Below are 27,011 nucleotides of genomic sequence, written 5' to 3' on the forward strand. Positions count from 1 at the left end.
GAGCTTACCCTATGGAAAATAATATGGAAGTTTCTTTAAAAACTAAAAATAGAGTTACTATATGACCTAGTAGTTTTACTCCTGGGCATATATCAGGAAAAGACAAAAAGTCTAATTTGAAAAGATACATGCATCTTAGTGTTCATAGCAGGACTATTTATACCTGAAACTAACAGAATATTGTTAATCAACTATACTTTAATTAAAAAAAAATAATGAGCTTAAATCCCTTCCATTTGGAGATGAGAAAGCAAGGGTGTGTCTGAAGTATGTGGAATTGATGGTCTGGGACAGGGTGGTAGAATGAGCCAGGCACTGGGTCCTGGGAGACCTGTATCTAGTCGACTTTGCTGCCAATTACATGTGCAATCTGGACTTGCCATTGCAGTGTTTGCGTCTTGACTTTATCTGAAAAAAGAGAAGGAAGTCCCCAGAATTTTTGTGTTCATATTCTTGGATATTCTTGAGCACATAGATAAGCATTTTCCCCTCCACTGGAGAATGATGTACAGACCTGTGTTGTTATTGGATGTCCATGCTGTTAGCGGATGCCCACAAATCATTCCTTTTGATAACCACAGTAGGATTATCCCTGGTGAAACAGTCCTTCCTACTCTCAGTACCTGTGGTTTGGGTAGCTTTACAACCTCAAATCCAGTTCAGCCAGGCTATCCCTAAGCAATGGGCCTGTGGTCCTATTTGAGATGCTGACAGTCAGGCTGAGATATATTGTCGGAATCATCAGAAAAAGAGTTCCCTCTCACCTAGATTTGGGCCTGTAGATTTGTAAGAGAGTAGCTGCAGGGGCCACTGGGTGGGGAGGGGCTGCCAGAGAGAGATGTCAATACCAAAGAAAGTCAAGCCTGGACGTGGAGAGAGACTAAGGCTGGGTGACCACCTGGATCCAGCCATTCCTGAAGGATTCTCCATCAAACTTTCAATTTGCGGATTCCTTTCACGACTGAGCGACTGAACTGAACTGAACTTCACTGATGTAGGACAGGGACCACTTACGATTTCTGTACCCCTAATGCCTGGCAGAATGTAGGTGTTCAGTTAGTGTTTATTGAATTGTGCTGAAATGAACAAAGGACTACTTTGCTATTAGCAAGGATCTGGTTACCCATACCATGTACCAAACCACCCAAACTCAATGGCATAAAATAACAATCTCTTTTGTTAAGGTCACAGATTTTGTGGCTCAGGAATTCACACTGTAGGGTTGGATCTCTATTCCACACTGACCAGGGACTCATTTGGACATGTTGAGTAGGGGTTGACCAGTTAACTGGGGACTGGCATTATCTGAAGGCTCTTACACTTGTCTATTTGGGGTCTCAGCTAGAGACCCTGAAGATTAGGACTGCTCCCTGGAATGATGTATAATTTCTCCATGTGACCCAGCTGTCCCAGGCCACAGGCAGTTAGCACCTCAAGGCTCCAGGAAAAATGGCTCTAGTGAGCAAGGTGACCTATTTTCTCTGATTCACCCTGGAAGTCATACAGCATCACTTTTCTATTGGTTACCTGGAGGCACAAGCCCATGTAGATTCCAGGGAAAGGGGTAGAGACCCCACCTCCTGATGGGGGAGGGAGTTAAGATTACATTGAAAAGATCAGGTGGTTGGGGACATGGTTGTGGCTGTCTTTGGAAGACACAATGCCATAGTTTGGGATAAGGTGTTTATTTGGAGGGTGATGGGGAGAGACTGGCCATATTGGATGAAGTAAATGATTGGAATTAGCAATGATTGTAGCTCAATTGGTAAAGAATCTGCCTGCAATACAGGAGACCCGGGTTCGATTCCTGGGTCAGGAAGATCTCCTGGAGAAAGAAATGGCAACCCACTCCAGTATTCTTGCCTACAGAATCCCATGAACAGAGGAGCCTGGCAGGCTACAGTCCACAGGGTTGCAAGAGTCAGACACGACTTAGCAACTAAACCACCACCACCATTATTTATTAGCATTAGTTTAAGTGGTCTTGCTTTCCCCAACCAGCTTGAAGGTAGAACGTATAAGGACAAGTGTATTTTGGAGGAGGAAGGAGGAAGCAGGCACCTGTACTGACCTTGGAAGAAGACGAAGAGAAAGTTTTCCTTTCTCCAATGAGTCATTTGACTGTGGGGGCGGGGCTGGCATTGAGCTTAGGAAAGGCGCCATCCCCAAGCTCAGGTGAGCAACTCTGTTTTCTTGCTACACTGCGAAACAGTTATATACACACCCCAGCAACACCATTTTAAAATGGCAAGTCTGACACTCAACTTGAACCTGGAGGTGCAACAACTCAGGAATGAAACCTGGAAATGCAACGTGACAGAACAGTTTGCATCCCCGTCAGCACTTTTTCCTGACCGTGTGCACCAAGATGAAAAATCAACAAACAGAGCTTACACCTGCAGATGCTTCATCTTGGAAAAATGTGCAAGTACATAAGGTGTCTTAGTTTGTTTTTGTTTTCCAAGACTTGGAATTTTTGTGTGTGTGTGGAGAAAAGAAAAGCTTTAACTGAGAAAGAGCAAGATTCTTAAACTCCAAGATGAGTAAAGTTGATTTATATGCATTGTTTCTCTCGCTTAATGATTGGTGTTTTTTAAGAGATCTCATGCGGGCATGAAACAGACAAGACTTTTGTTCATAAGTCTGATCCTCAGGGATCAGACATACTGATTTAACATCATGCTAAGAAAATCTGTTCCTGACTTGGACCCTGCAGAAACCCAATGAATTATGTGCATAGTTATACAGGTAATTGGACGAGGATAAATATGACATTTTGAAAGAAAAATATATTTCTGGGACTTCCCTAGTGGTCCATTGGTTAAAAGTTTGCACTGCCAATGCAGAAGGCTTGGATTTAATCCCTGATTGGGGAGCTAAGATCCTATATGCCATGCAGTGTGGCCAAAAGATTAAAAAAAATACACTTCTATTCCCACAGGAAACAGTGACTAGCAATAGCTCTCTATTATAATGCTGACTATATTCTAGGATGCGAGTATCATGTAGACGCTATATATGGGTTTTCTCAATTCTGTAACAGCCCGACATATCAAGTGATGCAATAGCCTAGATTGTTTAAGTTAAGGAAACTGAGCCTCAGAGGGGTTAAGTAATTTGACCAAGGTCACACAGCTATTAATTCAGATCCAAGCACAGACTTTGCTTTAACCACCCCTGCCTCAGAATGGTACTGGGTAGACAGGAGACCTAGGAGATAGCTATGTGGTGAGTTTCATATTAAAACCCACCCCTCTCGCTCCTTTGGGAAGAGGAAATATAGACAAGGCAAGTCACATTGCTTCTTTCAGTATCCGTTTCCTTACCAGTGAAAGGACTGGTCTAATTAACTGAGCTTCAAGCCGGAATTCAATGTTAAATTCATTAAGTTGACCAGTTATTCGGCCCAAAGATAGCAGGTAAACAGTCCCTAAACAGCGTCCTCTTCAAATAGGAAGGAGAATGCACATTCCCTCAGGCTGGGGAAGGTGGGGAAGGAGTAGCTGATTCATTTCTTGATTTTTAAAGTTTTATACTGGCGTATGGTTGATTTACGGTTTACAGTTGACGACAATTGGGGTATGGTTGTGTTAGTTTCAGGGGTACAGCGGTGATTCAGGTATACGTATATCTATTCTTTTTCACATTCTTTTTCCATTTAGGTTATTACAGAATTTTGAATAGAGTTCCCTGTGCTATACTGTAGGTCCTTGTTGTTTCTCTGTTTTATACCTAGCAGTGTGCATATATTAATCCCAAATTCCCAATTTATTCCTTCCCCCTTTTCCCCTTTTGTAACTATGTGTTTATTTTCTGAGTCTGGGTGATCTCCTTCTGTTTTGTAAATAAGTTCATCTGTATCATTTTTTTTAAGATTCTGCATGTAAGTGATATCACATGATATTGCTCTTTCTTTGGTTTACTTTCCGTGTATAAGTGATAGGGTATTATATTTCTTTCTTTGATTTACTTGCTTTTAAAAATGTTACTGAAGGACTGGGTTTTTCTGTAGTGTTCTGAGCGGTGGGAATAGAGAAGTGAGCAAACACAGCTATTGTTCTCAGGGAGCTTGCACTCCAGGTGGCGGAGAGAGACAGGTGTTGACCAATGACAGGAGACACAGCACAGGATAAGAGGAGAGAAATCCATGGAGGCTGCTACTTAAGCATTGCGTCTAAGGGAGGCGAAGGGATGCTTAGCAGAGCCCGAAGTGAAGTGAGGGAGAAACTGTATGGATATCTGATGAACACATGTTCCAGGCAGAGAAAGCAGCCTGGCGAGGCCATGCATTGGGACAAGTCTTGTATGGTGGAGGCAGGGGCGGGGCTGGCCGAAGCAGGAGAGGAGGAGGGGATACCACTGAGCATGGAGGAGGGGGATGGACACCCCACCAACAGCTTGAAGGGCACTGTGGGGACTTGAGCTTTTCACTGGAATGGGAGCCACAGGAGGGAATGATTGAAGAGTGGCGAGGGTTGATTCCGTCTGTCCTCGACCAAAGGAGAAGAAGGAGCTCAACCAGTGGGTCAGGTTAGAGGAGAGTAATGAGGAGTTCCAGTAATGAGGAGCCAACTCAACCTAGACCAGCTTTAAAAGGTGGAGTTTGGGAACTTCCCTGGTGAACCAGTGGTTAAGAATCTGCCTTGCAATGCAGGGGATGTGGGTTTGATCCCTGGTCTGGGAACTAAGATCCAACATGCCGCGGGGCAACTAAGCCTGTGCCCCACAACTTGAAAGCCTGAGTGTCGCAATGAAGGTCCCGCGTACCACAGCTGAGACCCGACACAGTCAAAAAAAAAATGTATTTTTTTGAGTTTATGTGAAACTAAGATAATTCACAGAAGGTTAGAAATGATCAGAATAAGGGACTGGAACAGCAGACAGATGTTGTCTCTTAAATCTGTTCTCGTGTTGCTTTCCCCCAGATTGTTCGGAGTGGGAAGCGTGGCCAGTGACTTCTCAGTCTTGCATCATGTAGGGAGATGGCTTCCTCCACACCTCACTTCCCATGCAAATGTCCTGGGGCAGGGCTGTGATGAGTTGGGCTTAGATGCCCCTTCCAGACAGGCATCGTGTGGTTGAAACATAGCAGTGCCAGATACGCCAACAAGATACATGGTTTGAGAACCTGCCAGTTATTAAAAAGCATCCATTCAGGGTGCGTACATATGTGACTAACTCTAGTTTTGCTAGCATGGAAATTTTAGCCAAAGTGTAGCCTCTTTTTTTTTTTTTTATTTATTTGTTGGTTGTGCTGGGTCTTCCTTGCTGCGCTGGGGCTTTCTCTAGTTGCAGTATGCAGGCTTCTCACTGCAGGGGCGTCTCTGGTCGCAGAGCGCAGGCTCTAGGGCAAGTGGGCTTCAGTAGTTGTGGCATGTGGGCTTTAGTTGCTCCACAGCATATGGAATATTCCTGGACCAGGGATTGAACCTAGGTCCCCTGCACTGTCAGGGACACTGTACCACTAGGGAAGTCCACAAAACAGTAACTGCTTGAAGGCTAAGTTCAGAAAGAATTTTAAAATGTTTGCTAAATACATATGTTTTAATCACACAGGTCTCATAGTGGATTTTCTAGAAGTCATTTCCGTAGTGGTCCCAGTACAAAAACACCAGAATCAAAGACAAAGAAAAGAAATCCCAACAATTTGTATTTTAGTTTACTTGAAACATATAACACCTGCAGATACTCCCTAGTAGTCCCTTTCAGATCTAACTGAAAATGATGACTCGGAGGGGCCAATTTTGAGGATCAGAAGTGGTTTATGCTCAGATTTCTACTTCCTAAATTATTTTATCCTCATAGCAAAGTTTTTAAAAGGCAGCAATAACTAAATTAAGGAATTTTCTGTCTGGTCTTTATTTGCTCAAATTCAACATGGGAGGCTTGAAGCAGGAGATGCTGGGCTGCCCCAGCTCTAAGGTTTTCTATTTTAATTGGTCATTGCCATTGTCAATGGCAATGGTGTGACTCTGGACATCTCGCAAACCCACAAGGCTCTAAACCATCACACATAAAGTTCTCTTCTCCAGGAGTCAGATCAAAGGTGCTCCCTATTTGAGATTTCTTCTTCTTATGCAACTCTTTTTACACACACGCACACACACACTTTCTTTTTCATATTCTTTTCCATTATGGTTTGTCTTAGGATATTGAATATAGTTCCTCCTGCTATACAGTGAGATCTTGTTTATCTATTCTCTATGTACTAGTCTGCATCTGCTAATCCCAAAAGCCAATCCATCCCTCCCCTCCCCTTTGGCAACAAGTCTGGCCTCTTTGTCTGCGAGTCTGTTTTGTTTCATAGTTATATGGATTTACATCACATTTTAGATTCCACGTGTAAGTGATATCATATGGCATCTGTTTCTCTCTTTCTGATTTACCTTGCTTAGTTTGATCATCTCTAGGTCCATTCATGTTGTTGGCAATGGCATTATTTCTTTCTTTTCTATGACTGAGTAGTATTCCATTGTATATACACCACATGTCCTTTATCCATTCACCTGCTCCATGTCTTGGATATTGTGAATAGTGCAGCTATGAACACACCTTATGCAACTCTTTAAACTCCCTCTAAAGATTTTGCCTTTTCTTAAGAGACACATTTGGTCCTGAGAAAATGGAGGAGGCTTCCAACTTCCTCTTGTTTGGAAACATTCATTTGAATAATCAACATGGTTGCCTATACCTATTTAAAATTATCAGTTACTTGGCAGATTTGGGGGCTTCCCAACCAGTCCATTCTGAAGGAGATCAGTCCTGGGATTTCTTTGGAAGGAATGATGCTGAAGCTGAAACTCCAGTACTTTGGCTACCTCATGCAAAGAGCTGACTCATTGGAAAAGACCCTGATGCTGGGAGGGATTGGGGGCAGGAGGAAAAGGGGACGACAGAGGATGAGATGGCTGGATGGCATCACTGACTCAATGGTCGTGAGTCTCAGTGAACTCCGGGAGTTGGTGATGGACAGGGAGGCCTGGCGTGCTGCAATTCATGGGGTTGCAAAGAGTCAGACACGACTGAGCGACTGAACTGAACTGAACTGGTAGTTCAGACGGTAAAGAATCTGCCTGCAGTGTAGCAGACTCAAGTTCGGTCTCTGGGTCAGGAAGATACCCTGGAGAAGGGAATGGCTGCCTGCTGCAGTTTTCTTGCCTGGAGGATCCCATGGACAGAGGGGCCTGACAGGCCACAGTTGATGGGGTGCAAAGAACTGGACACGACTGAGTGACTAACACACTGGCGGATTTTAAAGAACAACCCAAGTTCAACTCAAGTATTACAGTGGACGCATGCTGTATGAACACTTAAGTTTTCATTTTTAAGTTAATTCCACAATGTTTTTATTTTCATTTTTAGGAGCATATAAGGCTCAAGGTGGTGACTCTCATTCCACAAGACCAGATTCAGAATTTCCTTCAGCGCAGTCATGTGCTTGGCCACCCTTTTCATTTAAAATGATGTAATAAATTAAATTTCCGGTTTTAGAAAATATAATTTGGCTATAATTTAAAACACGACAGCCTGTGACTGCTGATTGCAGCGGGAGAGAACTCATTTGTTCTTGGATGGGAGAACAAGAGGAGATGCCACCACTTCAACACTAGGGGTCGCTGCAGGCCCACTGATGCTGTGAGTCCGCGCGGTGGTGCAGCCGGCCGCCCAGGGGGTCCCAGCGCCAGAGCGCTGCACCGCTGTTCTTGCTGGCTGTGCAAAAGGAAATCTTGAGAGACTGTTTCCAGGTGCTGCTTTGCAGCCTTTCTGAGGTATTAAAATAGCCACAAAAACAACATTTATCCAGTGTCACATATATTTTATTATTTGGGGGTAATAGTTGAAAATGATTTTTAAAATCATTCCTTCAATGATACTATAGCATCAGCCACTGCATTTAAGATCCAAAGAGCTCACTGATGTCACTGGTTATTTTTTCGAGATGGACCTGTCTCATCTGATAAGACAAAGATCAATCTAAAACAACTGATCGTATTTAATCACATTGGATGACTCCTACGCTGATCAGTTTAAACACCAGACAGAGACCTTCTGACAAAATGGAAAACTATTTGAGAATTGTTAGAAATAATCGTTTGAAAGACTTTTTGTGGCTGTTTGGAGGAGGGACTCTATGTCCTGATTTGGACCAACAAATTTGTGGGAGATGAGACAAAAGCAAGTTATTGAAATCCCCAGAAGAGAACTCTGTACTGTTGAGACAAGTTAGCTGTGGGGAAGAAACTGGAGCGTACACTCGATTTACTTGGTGATCTTAGAGGACTTTTATTAAGAGGAAAGGTAGAGTTTTTTTTTTTTAAGCCAGAAGTCTTCCCAGCCCTATTCTTTCCATTTGTTTATTCCCCAAAGCATCCTTAAGTAACTTCCAAATTAGTCCGTTGAAAACATCCTCAGATTTCAGCTTTGAAGCTGTGGAATGTTCGCTTGTAACAACTCCCGGCGCTCAATTTCTCTTTGATGTTGGCAAACTCTACAAATTGCCAAATAAAGCGTTCCCTCCGTGGCTGCTCTGAGTTCCTCTGGGGCAAGATCAACTCCCTCTGTGTCATTTTCATAAGCATTTGGCAGAGGGGCAGGAGGGCAGGAAGCCATCTCCTTCTATCACAACCTGGGATGTGTAACATCTTATTCAAAGGTCTGCAAAGGGGATCATTTGCTCCCTGACAACGGTGTATGGAACCCAAGACCCAGCCTTTCAAACCCATTGGAAACACTGATTTCAAAGGGGTTAAAGAAATCAGAGCATTTGATGCTGAGCTCAGAAGAGAAAATGGGTCCTTTCGACGTGTCAGATTCAGACTTACCATGGGATGCTGGTTCAGGCCATACAGACACCAGTGTTCTCTTTCATCCATGATCAAGTCCTTCCCTGGTGGCTCAGGCAGTAAAGAATCTGCCCACAATGTGGGAGACCCAGATTTGATCCCTAGGTCCAGAAGATTCCCTGGAGAAGGCAATGGCACCCCACTCCAGTGTTCTTGCCTGGAGAATCCCAGGGACAGTGGAGCCTGGTGGGCTTCAGTCCATGGGGTCACAAAGAGTTGGATATGACTGAGCGACTAACACTTTCACTTTTCAAGTACTCTTGAAGAGTAGGTGGGGACTGGCTCTTTCTCTGGGAAGGATGCTCTCTGGAATAAGACCTTCAGTCTGACACCCTCATTTTCTTTTTGATGGTGTGCTCAGCCCACTCTCAACTGAGAAGCCTCGTGGAACCAGGCTAAGAAGTGGCTGCTCCTAAGGACCACAGAGGTAGGAGCTCCATATGGTGGTGGCTACCAGCTGCCCAGCAAGACACGGTCAGATGGATCTCCAGCTCCGGCCTGGACTTTAATGCTAATCAGCTCATCAGCCCGTTTTCTCCACCCTGGAGGATAATACAGCCAGTGCAGAGCATGTATTTGAGCCTCATGATTGATACTTGATAGCTGAGGAATGAACACAGGTATTTTCAAGCCAGAACACAGGGACCTGAAATCAGACAGGAAAGTGGGAAAGGTCTCAGCCACCCTGGGCACAGCAAAGCTGATCTGGTTCTGTGTATGTGATTCTTAACTTTCCAGCCTCCCTGGAACCCACATGACCACACAGAGCCTCCATGTTGTGAAGGCAGGAAGGTGTGGGCTCCAGGAGAAGATGAGAGGCTGGAGAGCTCATGCTTGGCCCCTGCCTCTATAGGCGCTATTGGAACATCCAGAGACCTTCTAGAAATGTGAATTGGCTCATATGACTTGACATTTCATACAGGCCTCCCTATTGCCTTACACCAACCCAAATCTAGGCTGTGCATCTGTCTCCCACCTGTCCCCTGACTTCACCTCCTTCCTTGCCCTCCAAGGCTCACTCAGCCCCAGCCCCACATTCTTCTATCTGATTCTCGCAGGATTTTTTTGCACCTCGGGGCCTTTGCACTTACTGTTCCCTCCATCAGACATGCTTAGGACTCAGATCCACACATGGAGGGTCCTTCTCACTAGTGGGGTCCCCTTTCTAAGGTCACCTTCCCAGAGAAGCCTCGTCTGACCCCTCTGAGTAGAAGTAAATACTGTCCTGTTTGAGTGTCTTCTTAGGCTATTTTTGAAAGTATCTCGTCACTATTTGCTTATCTTCTGTCTGTCCATCCTCAGGAGAACATAAGCTCAGTGGTGGCTTTTACACTTGCTAAGCCTCCAGTGCCTGGCCAATAATAGGCATATAGTAAATACATATTCAATGGAGAATGCTGCTGCTGCTAAGTTGCTTCAGTCGTGTCCGACTCTGTGCAACCCCATAGACGGCAGCTCACCAGGCTCCACCTTCCCTAGGATTCTCCAGGCAAGAACACTGGAGTGGGTTGCCATTTCCTTCTCCAATGCATGAAAGTGAAAGTGAAAGTGAAGTCCCTCAGTCGTGTTCAACTCTTTGCGACTCCATGGACTGCAGCCCACCAGGCTCCTCCATCCATGGGACTTCCTAGGCAAGAGTACTGGAGTGGGTTGCCATTGCCTTCTCCCCAATGGAGAATGGGATCCATATAAATTCCTTTCCTCAGAGTACCCCAGCCATGAGGACCCTCTCTTGGAAGTTCCAGCACTTCTTCTCTGTGATACACTCTAAAGATCCCAAGAGGTTAACATAGACTCAAGTATAAGGGGGCATGGTGCTCCACACTGCATCCTGGTGTGGGACCCAGAGCACCTTACATGTTCACTAATTAGTGTGGTTGGTGCAGCCTTCACTTCAATGCAAAACCATACCTTCCTCCTTTGAGATCTCCTGATATGTATCATAAGTGATCCAAAGCTTAATTATGGTTCCCTCCACTGGACTCTAAGCTATTTCTTGGTGAGTAGAGTTGGAGGGGTGTGGGTTTTATTTTATGCTTTGCTTGCACACCACTCCTGCTTCTGTGGAGACAGGCTGAGATCAATGGAGGTGTATTGGTTAGGATTTTTCACATCAGCTGTCGTAACAAACAAGCCCTCAAACTCCAGTGACTTAACATGATACACAATCTTGTTAAATTTTATTTTTATTTAGTTAATTTTTTATTTTGGCTGCATCAGGTCCTCTTTGTGGCTTGTGGGCTTTCTCCAGTTTCTGTGTGGGGGGCTTCTCTAGTTGTGGCTCTCATGCTTCTTTGGGTTTGGAGCACAGGCTCTAGAGCTCACAGGCTCAGCAGTTGGGCTTAGTTGCCCCACGGCACGTGGGATCTGACTTTCCCACCAGGGATTGAACACGTGTCCCGTCCCCTGCACTGGAAGGCAGATTTCCAACCACTGGACCAGCAGGGAAGTCCCAACATGATACAGTCTTATTTCTTGCTGGCCCTAAATTCAGTGTTGGAATGTGCTAAATCCAGGCCTTTCACACTTAGGGGGCCCAGCCTTCTTCCTTCTCATTACTCGGCCTTTGTTCTCAGTTCCCTATTGGACTTTCGTCTCCACCTGGAAAATAGAGGAAAAGAGTCACACCGGGTGGAGGTACTGTAGGCTCTTCCTGGAAGGAATGGGCATCACTTCCGCCCACATTCCTTTGGCCACAACTCAAATCTATAGCCATACTTAACGCAACCCCACGGGCTGCAGTCCAGGGAATTCTCCAGGTCAGAATACTGGAGTGGGTAGCCTTTCCCTTCTCCAGGGGATCTTCCCAACCCAGGGATCAAATCCAGGTCTCCTGCATTGCAGGTGGATTCTTTACCAGCTAAGCCACAAGGGAAGCCCTTAGGAAGGCCAGGGGACCTGATTTGGCTACAGGTAGATAAAGGGGGTTTTAGTGAACAGGGAGCATCCATCAAGCTCCCTTGAGTGAACAAGTGAGTGAAATATCCAGGAGGTCTTTCAATGGTGTGTTCATGGGAGAGGCAGCCTTGCAGGCTCTCCTTGCCCTCCGATAGAAGAGGCCTCACCCCTGATGGAAGGGCTCTCAGGGGCTGGTGAGGCTACAGGTAGAAATGCAGGATTTCTTCCAGGCAGCACTGCGTATAACTTCAAAGAAGACTATTTAAGGCACTGCTGAGCTTTCTGTATTGATCCATGAATCAGTAAAATAAGGCAAAAGGAGCACCCTATTATTAATCTTTGCTAAAGAGTCTACACCTTTAGGTTCACTTTGGGGTTACCTGGCAAGACCAGGAGTCACCTGGTTTTTTAACATCTGCTTGTGGACCCCTGGGAGGACATGAATCAGAAGGAGAAGAGTAGAAGAGTCTACATTTTACTCTGGTGACCCAAAAGACCCCAGAACTACAGAATGGCGATTCCTTTCTCCTGCTGGATGTCTCATGTGACCTGGAGGGGGGCTTTGCCTCCCTAGGCCTGCTGCTGGGCTAGCTGATAGGGGGGTCCCTGTCTTGGAGCAGCTGTACCATCTCAAGCATGTAGTCTATTCATCCCCCTTGGCAGGGATGTGGGGAGGTGCAGAGTGGACAATCACAGGTGATTTGCCACTGCCTCATCTCAGAAGGGCCCTCATCATTTCCACTAGTGTTTTATTGGTCCCCTGAAGGGGGGGCTGAGAACAGCAGACCCTGCACCATCCTCAAAAGCACTTCATGGGGGCTCTCCAGGATGCTCTTTTTGGAGGGATGACCTTGCCCAGCCTCATCAGGAAGGGTGAGAGGCATAGCTGCTGCACACAGTGCCCTCCACATCGGAATGCTGTCTCTGTTCTCGAAAGAGACAAGTCCTTGGATCTGGCCATTCTATTTCCAGGCCAGCCCACGAATTTTGAGAAACTGAGAAGAAAAGAAGTTTCAGGGGGCTTCCCTGGTGGCTCAGTGGTAAAGAATCTGCCTGCCGATGCTGGAGACATGGGTTCAATCCCTGATCCGGGAAGATTCCACACGCCACGGAGCAACGAAACCTGCGCGTCACAATTACTGAGCCCTTGTTCTAGAGCCTGGGAGCCACAGTTAATGAAGCCCATGCACCCTAGAGCCCGTGCTTCGCAACAAGAGAAGCCACTGCAGTGAGAAGCCTGCACACTGCAACCCCTGCTTGCTGCAACGAAGGCCAGCACAGCCAAACATAAATAAAGAAAAATAAACATTTTTAAAAAGTTAATAGAAGTTTTGGAAAGGCTCCTCTGCACCCTCAAGAAGGACTGATCTGGTAGCTTGCGTGTCATCCCCATGATTCTCAAACTTCAGGCATTTCTCACCATCCTTATGAGTTTTGTCAAGGGGGGATGATGACAAATGTCCTTGTGTTACTAGTGATTCAATGCTCTCCTTGAAATAAGCCTAATGCTTCAAAAACTTAGGTAACTTAATTGAAAATACAACTTACATCACTAAAGGGAAACTGAGACATCAAACACATTAATAGCCAAAGTAAAAATAAAACCAGCATTCAAAAATTCTAGCTAGACACCATCACTCTGCACAGAAAAATATGCCTCCTATTTTGGAACCAAGGGCATTTATAATCGTGAAAAGTTGTCCTAAGAGTTGCTTAGGTCTCAGCCTTTCTCCTTGATGTGATTAGAAAGGTTGGAAGAGGAACTGATTCCGTTTTAGAGGAGGCCCCATCTTTGTGGTATCCAGAAGCCTCCTATATCCACCCGTGGGATCCACTCATCCTGGAATTCCACCTTCATCATTTCCTGGTCTTTCAGGAAACTGCTGCAGAAAAATGTTTTGTTTTTATGGAAAGTCGACCCAACTCAAACTGCCTGGTGTCCCAGCTTAATTCACAAAGTGGGAACAGTTAGTACTGTTTAATTACTGACAGAATTAGGCTTACAGATTGATTTATGGCCTTACAGAGGAAACAGATATTCTTGGAGGAAAGCAGATTTCTCACAATTAATTTGAGGCAGGCTCTTCAGATGGGAAGTGCTCCCAGAGGCCTGGGATGCTACTTAAGAGCTAGTAGGCCTCAGCCTACTTCTCTAAAGCCTTCCTAAGGTGTTGCCTCTCCCAGGATTAGTTGTGCTAATTACCCAAAGAAGATTAGATATATTAGCTAGAACAGCGTCTTGGAGAGTGAGTAGCCATGCTTCCATCATATTTCAGCCACTGATCCAGTACCTGGAGTTGCAGCTTCCCAAAACTTGAACACCAAAGAGTAGGAAAAATTTTTGTGAGTCATCTGTGTATAATGGGGAAATGGTTTACCCTGGAATCTGTTAGCTACTTTTTGCCCTGAGGATGCAGATAGAGAAAATTTTTTGCCATGACATACCTCCCATCCTCCCCCCAAAATGTACTTGGTGATTGCAGTTCTGAAAAACAAAAACAAAAACAAAAACCACATTTTGAATTAGAATACATAAAAAGATTGTTTTTAATAAAGCATAGGATCATTAGATCCTAGTCAATACATTTGAAAAATGTTTTAGAAATAGACTCCGTTTCACATTGAAACGGGCTCTGGCAATCTGGAGTTGGCATTTTGTGCAATCTACTGGCTCCGCCATTAAGAAGACAGATGGAGATGTGCCAGGGACTAAACCTCAGCTTCCCCATCATTGAGGTGGAGGGGACTCGACCAGTGGTCCTTGGATGGGCAGCATCAGTATCACCTGGCAATTGTTAGAAACACAGATTCTTGAGTGTCACCTGCTGCTGCTGCTGCTAAGTCCTAGACTTGATAAATAAGAGGCTCTAGGGGTGGCGATGGAGGACTCAGTATCCTGGGTGATGTTGATACTTACTCAAATTTTGCAAGCACTGAAACACATACTCTCTTAGGTTCTTTGCTGTATTAACTCTTTAGAGTTTTATAGGAGAGATGCAAAGTGAAAAGGCAGAAAGTTTAAAAAGTAAATGAAAACAAACAAACAAACAAAAAAACCCAAACAACAAAACCATCCAGAAAGACAGACATTCAAAAAAGTAAATATAGAATAAAATAGAAGCCACATCTCATAGAGAATGAAATCCAGACAGACACTCTTGAAAATTTGCAAGCTAAGCACCCGAAGTGTTGATATATTTTTGCATTGACGGGCATATATAATAAAACTTCTGTGGCTCCCTTGGCTGAATGATAATGACCCATTTTTACCTACTGAGGTAAAGTCACCTCATTTGATTTGGTTGTTGTCGGTTTACAATATTCTTTAAATATTCAGACCGCTTTCCTTCCCTCTCATTTCTGATTCGGGTAATTCAAAGGCTCCCATGGAGAAGTCCTTGGGCTAAAATCAGAGGCTGATGCTCTGTAGCCTTGGTTTCCAGTGTGTCTTAATTAGGCATTCAGGAAGGATAAATGAAGAACTCGTCTTTTATCTTCTCAAGGCCAAGTTGGCCCCTAATGGATCCATTCCCAGTTCCAAATGGGCCAGAGGGGAGTCAGGACGGAATTATTTTAGGATCAGTGACTTGGTGGTCATTCCAAGGTAGAGGCGGGGTGAGGCCAGCATGACCCTCAGGACGGCTGGCAAGTCCAAGTCTTCCTCCCTAGATATTGTGGGGAAGATCCAGCGCGGGGGTGAGGGGCCCTTTACAGCCATCTTCTCGTTTACTGGCAGGCGGAGAGCATGAGAAACCCCCAGGACAGAGGACCTGCTCTTAGCGTGAGGTCTGACTAGCAGGAGAAGGTAAACGGCCTTCTTGACACCTGTTGGGAGAGTGGGCAGCTCCCTGCCGCCTCCTCCGCGCTGGCCGAGCCGGCCGAGTACTAGCCCGCCTCCCAGCCTCTCCACTCCCGCTCCAGCGCGCAGGGAGGGGGTGGCCGGGAGGGTGGGTGAGGGGCAGACCCGGAGAGGTGGGATTGACTGTGCGGATTGGGGCTTGCGGCTGTCACTCCGAAAGGGTGGGGCTTTTTTAAAAAAGACAAATTTTTAAGGCAGACCCCGAGTCCGCACTCGGCACCGTGGCACTCGGCACCGTGGCGCTCGCGTCCGTGCCGGATACAGTCTCGGCGGAGCGCGGCCGGTGCGCGGGCGGCGAGGTCCCAGGGCCCGCGGGTCCTCCTCCGCGTGCGGCTAGCGCGCCTCCCCCAGGCGGCGGGGGCAGCCCTGCGTCCTCGGAGTCGGCGGTGCGCGCCGCGCGCTTAGGTCCCCGCGAGCTTGAGCCCGGGCGGGAGCCGGGCCGGGGCGGGCGGCGCGGGGAGTGACTGCTCCCAGCCAAACTTTGGCGCCGGTGCGCGCCCCGGGGCGCGGCCGGGCGGGATGGGGACCGCGCGCCCGGGCGCCCCGCGCCGTTCCGGGCGCCGGGCCACCCGGCCGGGGGTCCTCGCGCCGCCTCCGCCCGCGCCCCGGGCGCCGCACCCTGGCCGCCCCGCCGCCCGTTAGCCTACCCGCGTCCCTGCGCTCCCGGAGGCGCCCTTTGGGGGCCACCTGGGAGCCAGTCCTCGCTGGGTAAACGGAAAGGAACAAATTCGTGTGGATGAAAATAAAAATATCCTGGTGGGGGTGAAAGGGAGGTGGGGTTTGTCTGCGCGCGCGTTGGACTCGGGAGAGCAACTCCGGAGCGGCGTGCGGTGTCGCCTCCCGGCCGGCCATGGACTGGCGGGAGGAAGGCGCAGGGCGCCGCGGCCGCTCGCGCCCCTAGCCCAGCGCTTCCTCGCCTTCCCGCCCCGCTCCGACCCTCGGGGAGCTTGGCGACCGTGTCTTCATCGCCCAGACGGCACCGGGGAGCCGAGGATCTGCGCTCCGGGTCTCCGGGATGTGCGCGTCTGAGATGGGGACGCTGTGGCACCATTGGTCCCCCGTGCTCATCAGCCTGGCCGCCCTCTTCTCCAAAGGTGAGGAGACGCCGCCGCCGCCACCTGGGGCCCCGGGACGAACTTTGCTGGGACTGAGTGTGTGGGAGGGTGTGCGTGGATGGGGGTGGCCAGGAGAGTGGGTGTGGGTGTGCGTTGATGCGTGTGCACGCGCGCGCGTGCGGCAGCCAAGGTCCTCAGCGGCCCCTTTGCAGCAGGTGCCTCCCGGGAAGACTTGGGCGGGAGGCCCTGAGTGAGAGTGCCAAGGGCGGCAAAATAGCCCGGTCCACCTGGCAGCCTCGGGGAGGGGGTCGCGTGGAGAACCTTGAAAGGAGACGTGGGCCCTGGGAGGGCTGAGGAAGATGTCCGAGGAAGGGATTGAAATGACCTCCTGAAAAGGTTCTGGAATTTGGACTTGACTTTTTCTGCTGGCAGGCACCCGTGAGGATATAATTCCAGAGCGCGCCTCTGTATGGGAATGCAGTTGAGTGCATTCGTCGGCTGCGACGCCTATGAGATGGGGCCAGCTCTGGAGAGGTGGCCCTGAGTTTCTCTAAGAGAGGTTTTGGGGGCAGGCTTCTCTTCCTTTGCCTTCTGTGGCTGTTTGTCCGAGGGCAGCATCCATGAGGGTTGGGCGCAGAGTTTAAACCGTGCTTATCACCTGCGTTCCCCCAGCAGAGCCTCTGATTGCAGCTGCCAGAAAAGCCGGGATTCCCCATCTGCTTCCCTTCTGTCAGTATCCCTCTCTGTCATTGGTGCAGCAAGTTGGAATGCTCAGGACACGAATTCCTTGAAGGGAAATTGATTTGATTGATTTGTTTGATTCACACGTGAGGTTGTAGAAAGGATCAGCAGTTCTTCCTGCTTACTGATCAGGACTCTATCTGTGTGTGGTTCCTTCTCCCAAGAGCCTCTTTCCTACAGAGAGAGAGAGAGAGAGATTAGAAGAAACGTGGAGCTTTTTAGCAGTCTCCCATGTGTGTCCCCAAAACCCTGTAAACAGATTTTTGTTCTCCGGAGATTTCCGAGATGAGATCGCTCTTAGAAACTTCAAAGCCAATTATCATGCACAGAGCTTTTTAATTACAGGAATTTTCTGTTCTCAGAGCCCTTCCGGCATCGCTGAGGTTACATTGCTTTAGATCTGACAATAGCCGGCCTTTGTGCTGGTGTGATTTAGGAACAGGGTGACCCGTGCCCACTCTGCTTGGCTGTCTTTTCAAGTGTGGTCTAAAGGGCTTATGTCTCCTAATTATGAGTTAGAGCAATTCTGAGGGCCAGAGCCTCGGGGGTTTTTGATGTGCACAAGAAGAAGCAAGAAAAGGTTGATGAATTTGGTGAAGCCAACCCAGGCAAACGTGAGGTTAAAAAAACCTGAATCCACAGCAGCAGCAGCCCAGCAGACTTGCCTTTCGCTACGAGGCATGTTTTTTATTGGTTGTCGCTTGATTTGATAGTAGGAATGGACTCCTGTGTTTTATGCTGCAGTATCAAGGTTTTACTAATAAAGGTACAGAATTGCTTTGTAAATATGACCTAACTATTGTGTTTCCTTGGTTAGGTACATAGTTCTCTTACTGATCTCCTTATTAGACTGAGCAGGGTTGAAAAGAAATGTATTTCCCCTGATAGTCTCTTGAACTTTTTCAAGTGGAAACTCGGAAAATGTCCTTAAAATGAGAAACTCTGATGTGAAGGTCTTGGCTTGTGGAAAGATGCTATAAGCCCAGCCTATGGCATATTTTGAGTTGAACACCCCTAAAACCATTCTGTCCTATAAAATTTCCTGGTGCAGATAATAATGGTGTTTTAAATGCAGGGACCGTGCAGTTCTTTTTCCATTATGTTCAAGTCACTTTGCGCTCTCAGATCCTCTGACTGCCTGAAAGTTCTGAACCAGCTTGAAATCCAAGATGGACTATATTTCAGAGGATTTTGATTGGAAGAAAACATATGCATAGACACACACCCATCCAAAGTGCCCAGTTTATCTGGGTCCAATGGAAAGATGGAGATTGTTACCAAATACTAAATATTGCTTCAGTGTATTATTGTTTTTACTGCATTGCTCTAGTTCTTTCTAAAGATGAAGTTTTAAAGGAACAGATGTGCACATTTTAACAACAGGCTAAGGTCTTTGAACTTCACATTTGTTTAAATTTTATACACAGGAAGTGATTGGACATAGAGCAACCTCATAGATCTTTTGAAAATCAAGTAAAAATAAAATGTCATTGCTTGCACTTCTATCCCTTGGGAACTGGGAACTCTACTATGACACAAAAAGTTTGATCAGCACTGTCGTCAGGCGGTCCCAGCCTTCACTGGAGAATGATCTTTATGTCAAGTCATCAGAGGGCTTGTGTCTTAAGTTTAGGATATTAACTTACTTAAAAACTTCATGCAGATTACAGCTGTGCCAGCTTGCGAATGTGGTTTACTATGCTGCTATTGGCTTCGTGGAAGGCGGCAGGGCATGGAAAGGAAAGGGGCCCAAAGACAAATTAATGAGACTGTTAGGGCAAGTTCACCTGTCGGCCACATAGTAAGGCCAGACAAACTGAAACGTTAGAATTTGGAACAGAGAAAGGTTTATTGCAGGACCATGCAAGGAGACAGGTGGCTTATGCCCTAAAAAGCCTCGAGCTTCCTGAAGAGTTTTGGCAAAGTGTTTTTAAAAGCCAAGTAAGGGAGGTGGTGGTGGGGGTCACAGGGTCCCTGATTAAAATGGTGCACAGTTCTCTGGCTGATGATGAGGGAACAGGGCGGGGTTACAGGGGTTAACTTTATCTATCCTTAGACTCCAAGGGTTGTGGGGCTATGTGCTCTCGGTCCTTAAGTAGTTAACATCTTCCATTTGGTGGTTGGGTTTCTTGTCTGCAAAACAACTCTGGAAATGTGCATCAAATACTATTATTTAGGTACTTCCGATAGGAGCTAAAGCAGAGGATATGGGGAAAGGCCTGTCCCAGGAAGGTCCCAGAGGTTCCTTCTCTTACAAAACTGTGCGTGTGTTAGTCGCTCAGTCGTGTCTGACTCTTGGTGACCCCATAGACTGTAGCCCGCCGGGCTCCTCTGTCTATGGAATTCTCCAGGCAAGAACACTGGAGTGGGTTACCATTTCCTTCTCTAAAGGATCTTCCCGACCCAAGGATCGAACCCTGGTCCCCTGCGTTACAGGCAGATTCTTTACAAAATCTGAGCTACCAGACTTACAAGACTAGTGACGGGCAAAGAGCTGGGAAGGCTTTCAATACAAAATCAGGAAGGTTGCCACATGTAGGTTGCTTGTCATGACCCTGACCTGCATCCCCCGGAGTTGTGTTTTCTTGCAAATGCTAATAAGAAGCAGACACTCAGAGGCCTGGGATCCCGGGAGAGGAACTGCTGGGGTGATGGGGCACCGTCTTCAGCCTGTGCCAGTCATGTGCTCCACCTGCATCCAGAGCAGTACAGCCAGCCTGCTGGGCAGTGGCATTGTGCGGTCACCTTCTGCAGAATGTTTCCACCTTGATCAGATCAGTTCAGTTCAGTTCAGTCGCTCAGTCATGTCCTACTCTTTGCGACCCCATGAACCGCAGCACGCCAGTCCTCCGTCCATCACCAACTGCCCGAGTTTACCCAAACTCATGTCCATTGAGTCAGTGATGCCATCCAGCCATCTCATCCTCCGTTGTCCCCTTCTCCTCCTGCCCTCAATCTTTCCCAGCATCAGGGTCTTTTCAAATGAGTAAGCTCTTCACATCAGGTGGGCAAAGTATTGGAGTTTCAGTTTCAACATCAGTCCTTCCAGTGAACATCCAGGACTGAGCTTTCTTCTTAGGTCAGAACTGAAGTGTCCGGGTGGCCAAGCATCACCTCTTATTTAAGAATATCCTCCCACATCCCATCCTTCTGGACTGGAAGGAGCTTCGGTTTACAGTGACACTTTGTCTGGGCTCTTGGGGAGGAAGGCATATTCCAGGAGGGAGCATTTTGGGGTGTGTATGTATGTTTGAGAGAGAGACAGAGACAGACTAGACTTCACTGCTTACATTTAAACAGTGACAAAATTAAAAGGCTAAGAAATGGGGAGACCATGAAATTTCATTTTTCCTGAATTAAAAAGTTAAATGCTAAATATGATTTTATAAAAAATACTTAAATACATAGAAAGTTAGAATTCTAACTATTGAGATCTGCTTAATTTAGTTCAATTCTGAAAGCCAGGGGAAAATGAAAAACAAAAACTCCAAAAATACCCTATTGCAGAAGCTTACTTGTTGTTCAGTCGCTAAGTCCTGTCTGACTCTTTGAGACCCCATGGACTGTGGCATGCCTAGGCTTCCCAGCCCTTCAGTATCTCCCAGAGTTTGCTCAAACTCATGTCCATCGAGTCAGCGATGCCATCCAATCATCTCGTCCTCTCTCGCCCCCTTCTCATCCTGCCTTCAGTCTTTCCCAGCATCAGGGTCTTTTCCAATGAGTTGGCTGTTTGCATCAGGTGGCCAAAGTATTGGAGCTTCAGCTTCAACATCAGTCCTTCCAATGAATATTCAGGGTTGATTTCCTTTAGGATTGACTGGTTTGATATCCTTGCTGTCCAAGGGACCCTCAAGAACCTTCTCCAACACCACCGTTCAAAAGTATCAATTCTTTGGCACTCAACCTTCTTTATGGTCCAACTCTTACACCCATACATGATTACTGGAAAAACCATACCTTTGACTATATGGACTTTTGACTTTTACATTTTTACACTTCTGCACTTTACCCTTGACTTTTACATTTTTAAAATTCATCTAGCCATTTATCCATTCACCAGTGTATTCAACCAGTCATCATCCATCTATGTATTCATCCATATATCCCTCCATTTATCCATCCTTTCATCCATGTGTCCATCCATCCTTCCGTTCTTTCATCTATGTAGCCACCTATCCATCCTTAAGTCTAAAAAATTTGATAATTCAAAAAAGTTTCAAAGAGCACAGAACCCTGCAGGAACTATTTGCCAGTGTTCTGAGGACACAGGGTTAGGAAGGTGTAAAGTCATTGCTGGCCGTTTCTCTAGCTTGTAAAGCGCACAAATCATCCACGATTTTAAGATGTGAGCTCAAACCCCTCCCGTTCTGTGTTCAGGTCCCTCTGCCTTTCCTCTTCTGCTTTTCTTGGTTCCCTCTGCTTCCTTATTTTATCACAGTAGCTGCTTTTGGAGCACCAGTTGTATTATTACATGCTTTATGCTGGCCGTAGGATTACAGCAGTGAGAAGAACCCACACAGATAAGGTTACTGTCCTTCCAGAACTGGCAGTTCATAGAGGAGACAGAAAAAAGTGCTTAACTGTATAAAATTGTAAGGCTTCTCTGGTGTTCTAGTGGTTAACACTCTGCACTCCCAATCCTGGAGGCATGCGTTTGATCCCTGGTCTGGGACCTAAGGTCTCCCATGCCACCTGGCACAGTCAAAAAAAAAGTAATTATACATTACATAAAAATGTTATATAAAGGAATGCCAGCTTTCAACTGTGATGTGCTAGAGGCACAGAGCAATCTTCTCTGAGTACAGGTACGCTGGCCTTGAACTTAGCGCATCTGGGGAGTGGCTTAGTGTTAACAGAGCTGGTATATGAGAGGGAGGGTACAGACACATACGTGGACTCCAGAGGGCAGTGTGGCTGGGCAGAGAGAGCAGTGGGGCTTGTGGTACTGCATGAAGGGACAGGATCCAGTCACCCTGACCTGGAGACAGGCAGCAGTCAGATGGGGTGTGGAGGTATCTATGGTATTCAACCCTAGTCTTCTGCATTGGCAAGTGAATTCTTGACTTCTGAACCACCCAGGTGATGCTAGTGGTAAAGAATCCACCCGCCAATGCAGGAGACATAAGAGGCGCGGGTTCTATCCCTGGGTTGGGAAGATCCCCTGGAGGAAGGCATGGCAGCACTCTCCAGTATTCTTGCCTGGAGAATCCCATGGACAGAGGAGCCTAGCGGGCTATAGTCCATGGGGTGTGGAAGAGTCAGCTATGACTGAAGTGACTTAGCATGCACTCATGAGTCACCAGGGAAAGCCCAGATGTCAGGTACAGACGGACTTTAATCAAGGGTCTGTAAATTTCTTGTAGCTTCCTTAACATCTTACCACGAACAAGGTGACTTAAAACAATAGAACTTCATTCTAGCATAGTTCTAGAGCCAGTAGTCCAAAATCAATGTCCCTGGGCCAAAATCAAGGTGTCGGCTAGAGGCTTTAGGGGAGAATCTTTTGGGTTCCGGTGACTGCCTGCAGTCCTTACTTTATGGCAGAATCACTGCAATTTTCAAGGTTGCCATCTTCCCATCTCTCTCTGTTCCATCCTCAAACCTTCTCTTCTGTGTCAAACCTCCTATGCTTCCCCCTTACATAAAGATACAAGTGATTGGATTTAGGGATCCCTGGGAATAATCCGGACTGTCTCCCATTCTACTGTAATCACATCTGCGAAGACCCCCTCCCTTCCCCCTAAAAATAAGGGAACACTCACAGGTTCAAGGGATTTGCATATAGATATCTTTCGGAGGGCACTTTTTACAGGGGTAACATTTTAAAACTATTTTCTGTCTCCTCTAAAGTTTTCATTACCTCTAGAAGCAACATCTGTGTATTTTTCTATCTGCTTTCTCTCCAGTACTTAGTATAGTGCTTTGGACCCTGCAGAGGCACAATAAGTTTTTAAGTATCCTTAGGACTGTAAATCGGAGAAGGCAATGGCACCCCACTCCAGTACTCTTGCCTGGAAAATCCCATGGATGGAGGAGCCTGGTAGGCTGCAGTCCATGGGGTTGCAAAGAGTTGGATACAACTGAGCGACTTCACTTTCAATTTTCACTTTCATGCACTGGAGAAGGAAATGGCAACCCACTCCAGTGTTCTTGCCTGGAGAATCCCAGGGACGGGGGATCCTGGTTGGCTGCCGTCTATGGGGTCGCACAGAGTCAGACACAACTGAAGCGACTTAGTAGCAGCAGCAGCAGCAGCAGGACTGTAAATTATTGTTGGAAGAAACTTGTGCGACAGTAAAATGGTTTGATGCTGGTTTTGTTTTTTTCTCCAGTAATTCAAAGTGCCCCAGGACATACTTTGGTTGATAATAATAACAGTGAATTTTAAAGTAATTATTGCATGCCAGACACTGAGCTGAGTGATTGATGAAAATGGTTTTTGTGAATTCGCAGATAAACCCAGTAGGGTGGATTTTATTCACCCCATTTTGTAGATGCAGAAATGGAGACTCGGAGAAGTAGTGTCCAAGATCTTACAACTAAAGCAGCAGTCTGAATTCTGATGCCGAAGCTCCTCGCTGTTAGCTGTTTTACATCCTGCTAATGTTTATGTATATTACTTAAAATGAATCCCTTTGCCAGGCAAAAATTATGTCTGGTGCTGGACTTGATAAACTTTGTGTACAGAGTGGTTTCCCTGGAATTTCAGCTCCGAGCCTTGGATGTGGTTGGCGCTCATTTGTTACTGGAAATGAATAAATGAATATCCTGGTTTTGTTTTTTTTTTTAAATTTTCTCAGTCTTCATTTTTCCAACAGCAATTGGGAAAGATAGCAAAAAAGGATTAAAACATAGATTTTAAATATAATTTTATTTATTTATTTGGCTGTGCTAGGTCTCTGTTGCTGCTCCGGCCAATCTCTAGTTGCAGTGCGTGGGCCTCTCAGTATGGTGGCTTCTCTTGTAGTGGAGCTCTGGGCACAAGGGCTTCAGTGGTTGTGCCATGGGCCTCTAGAGCACAGGCTCAATAACTGCAGCTCATGGGCTTAGTTGCTCCGTGGCTTGTGGGATCTTCCCAGATCAGTGGTTGAACTCGTGTCTCCTGCACTGGCAAACTCAGATTCCTCTCTGCTGAGCTACCGGGAAGCCCCTAAAACATAGATTTTAATCCCAAGGCTGTCACAAGGGTGGAGGAGATGATGAGTCATGGTGTGGTTGTCTCTGAGGCCAGAATGCATCTTCTGTTGTGCTCCCTGAATCCCAGGATCCCATCATTCATTCATCACCTCAGCTAACACGCATGGGTCCTGGTGGAGGGGGAGACTGACATGACCTCTGTTCTAACAAGACTAAACCTCTAGGGGACCCAGGTGACTCTTTTGTACTATTGTAAAAAAAGAGAAAGAGGCATGCAGCATGAAGGCAGACAAATATTTTTCCTGTTTCCAAAAGGAGAATGTTAGGTTCTGTGAACATATGGATTGGCGAGTTTAACTTATGATGCCAGACCACAAGCTTGAATGAGTTATGGGGAGAATATTGTGCGGGTTCTGGCAGACGTGAGTGGTGATCACGGGAAACCAGCATGGATTTGTCATGACATGAGACCAGAGGCTCAAGATATTTTGATATCACTTTTATCATTCATTTAAAAATCTGCTTTAAAAAAATCTATAGGAAGCATTAAGAGGAGCACCCAATAGCTTGAAGCCAGGGTTGCATTCATTTCAATGTCAGTTTTAAGGGTCCCTTTTATTTATTAAAAAAAAAAAGTTTTTGGTCTTTTTAATTTTACTGTTTTTCAAGATTTGGCAACTTTGAGAATCTTATTTATTTAAAAAATTTAAATGTCAGGGTACTGATATGTTCTTAAAATCTTTATTATTTTTTATTGAAGTATAGTCAATTTACAGTGTTGTGCCAATCTCTGCTGTACAGCAAAGTGATTCAGTTATATCCGTATAATCCGTATAGACACCCTTTTTTATATTCTTTTCCATTATGGTTTATCACAGGATATTCAATATAGTTCACTGGGCTATACAATAGAACCTTATTGTTTATCCACCCCACATATAATATTTTGCATTTGCTATTCTTAAACTCGCAGTCTTTAACTCCCCCTCCTCCCCTTGGCAACCACAAGTCTCTTCTCTTTGTCCATAAGTCTGTTTCTGTTTCATAGATAGGATCATTTGTGTCATATCTTAGATTCCACATATAAGTAATATCATATGATATTTGTCTCTCTCTTTCTGACTTACTTCATTTGTCTCTAGGTGCATCCATGTTGCTGCCAGTGGCATTATCTCAGTCTTTTTTATGGCTGAGAAGGCGATGGCACCCCACTCCAGTGTTCTTGCCTGGAGAATCCCAGGGGTGGGGGAGCTTGGTGGGCTGCCTTCTATGGGGTCGCACAGAGTCGGACACGACTGAAGTGACTTAGCAGTAGCAGCAGCAGTATTCCACTTGGAGAAGGAAATGGCAACCCACTCCAGTACTCTTGCCTGGAAAATCCCATGGACGGAGAAGCCTGGTAGGCTGCAGTCTGTGGGATCACAAAGAGTCGGACACGACTGAGTGACTTCCCGTATACACCACGTCTTTCTCCATTCATCTGCTGATGGACATTTACGTTGTTTCCATGTCTTGGCTTTTATGAATAGTGCTGTTATGAACACAGGGTGCATGTATCTATTTGAATTATAATTTATCTGGATATATGCCCAGGAGTGGGACTGATGGATCATATGGTAATTCTATTTTTAGTTTTCTGAGGAGCCTGCACTTTTTTCCATAGTGGCTGCACCAACTTTCATTCATACCAACAGTGTAGGAGGGTTTCAAGGGTCCCTTTTATACAAATGTATCATCCAATATGTCTGTCCTGTTAACTCTCAGAAATTAAGAATCTATAGGGAAGGAAAGCCCTTGAACTTATACAAATTTGTGAAATACATTCAAAAAGAGATTAAGCACATATTGTCATGACAGGACACCAGTAACCAAGGTGAAAAATACATTTGAAAGAGTTGAAAGGGAATAAAACTTTTCTCCCTCTCTTTTTCTTAACCAAAGCCTAGAAGTGAGACTGAGATATACAGTTGAAAAGACAGGAATTCGCAAAGAATTTTTAGCCATTAGAGACATTAGTTATTTTCCATGTGAAAAACATTTTAGGGAGAGTTGCTGAGCAGACTCACTAAGTAAAGAAGGTGGCAGTTAGATTTCACTTTTGTTGTTTTTGCTTCTGTGATTGGTCAGGAAAACAATGTTAGTAGGTTGTGGGGGATGCTTAAATTATAACACAACTTGCTGAGGTTCTCAGATTCTGGACACAGGGACTTCCCTGGCGGTCCAGTGGCTAAGACGCCATGCTCCTAATGCAGGGGGCCTGGGTTCGATCCCTGGCTGGGGACCTAAGATCCCACATGCCGTGGAGTGACTAAGGCCGTGAGCGCCAACTAGAGAGTCCTTGCCCTGCGACAGTCCCAGGTGCTACAATTAAGACCTGATTCAGTCAAATAAATAAAATATATTAAACAAATCTGTCTCCTTTCCAAGTTGCTTTTCTAAGAAATCCTTCTTAGGCCTTAGTACCAGGAAAAAAAAAGG

The 27,011-nt window shown here is 46.0% G+C and overlaps 1 protein-coding gene across 1 annotated transcript in view; it reads left to right on the top strand.

Moving 5' to 3' along the window:
* Nucleotides 1-16,381: 16,381 nt before the first annotated feature.
* The window catches only part of TMEM132D (transmembrane protein 132D), an 896,922-nt gene continuing 886,292 nt past the window's right edge, over nucleotides 16,382-27,011 (top strand). The window contains exon 1 of the mRNA XM_055550941.1: nucleotides 16,382-16,694. Within this exon, the coding sequence (XP_055406916.1) occupies nucleotides 16,616-16,694 (79 nt within the window). The 5' untranslated portion in view covers nucleotides 16,382-16,615. The remainder of the gene's footprint in view (nucleotides 16,695-27,011) is intronic.

This window comes from Bubalus kerabau, chromosome 16 (assembly GCF_029407905.1).
Source record: "Bubalus kerabau isolate K-KA32 ecotype Philippines breed swamp buffalo chromosome 16, PCC_UOA_SB_1v2, whole genome shotgun sequence".
Classification (NCBI taxonomy): Eukaryota; Metazoa; Chordata; class Mammalia; order Artiodactyla; family Bovidae; genus Bubalus; species Bubalus kerabau.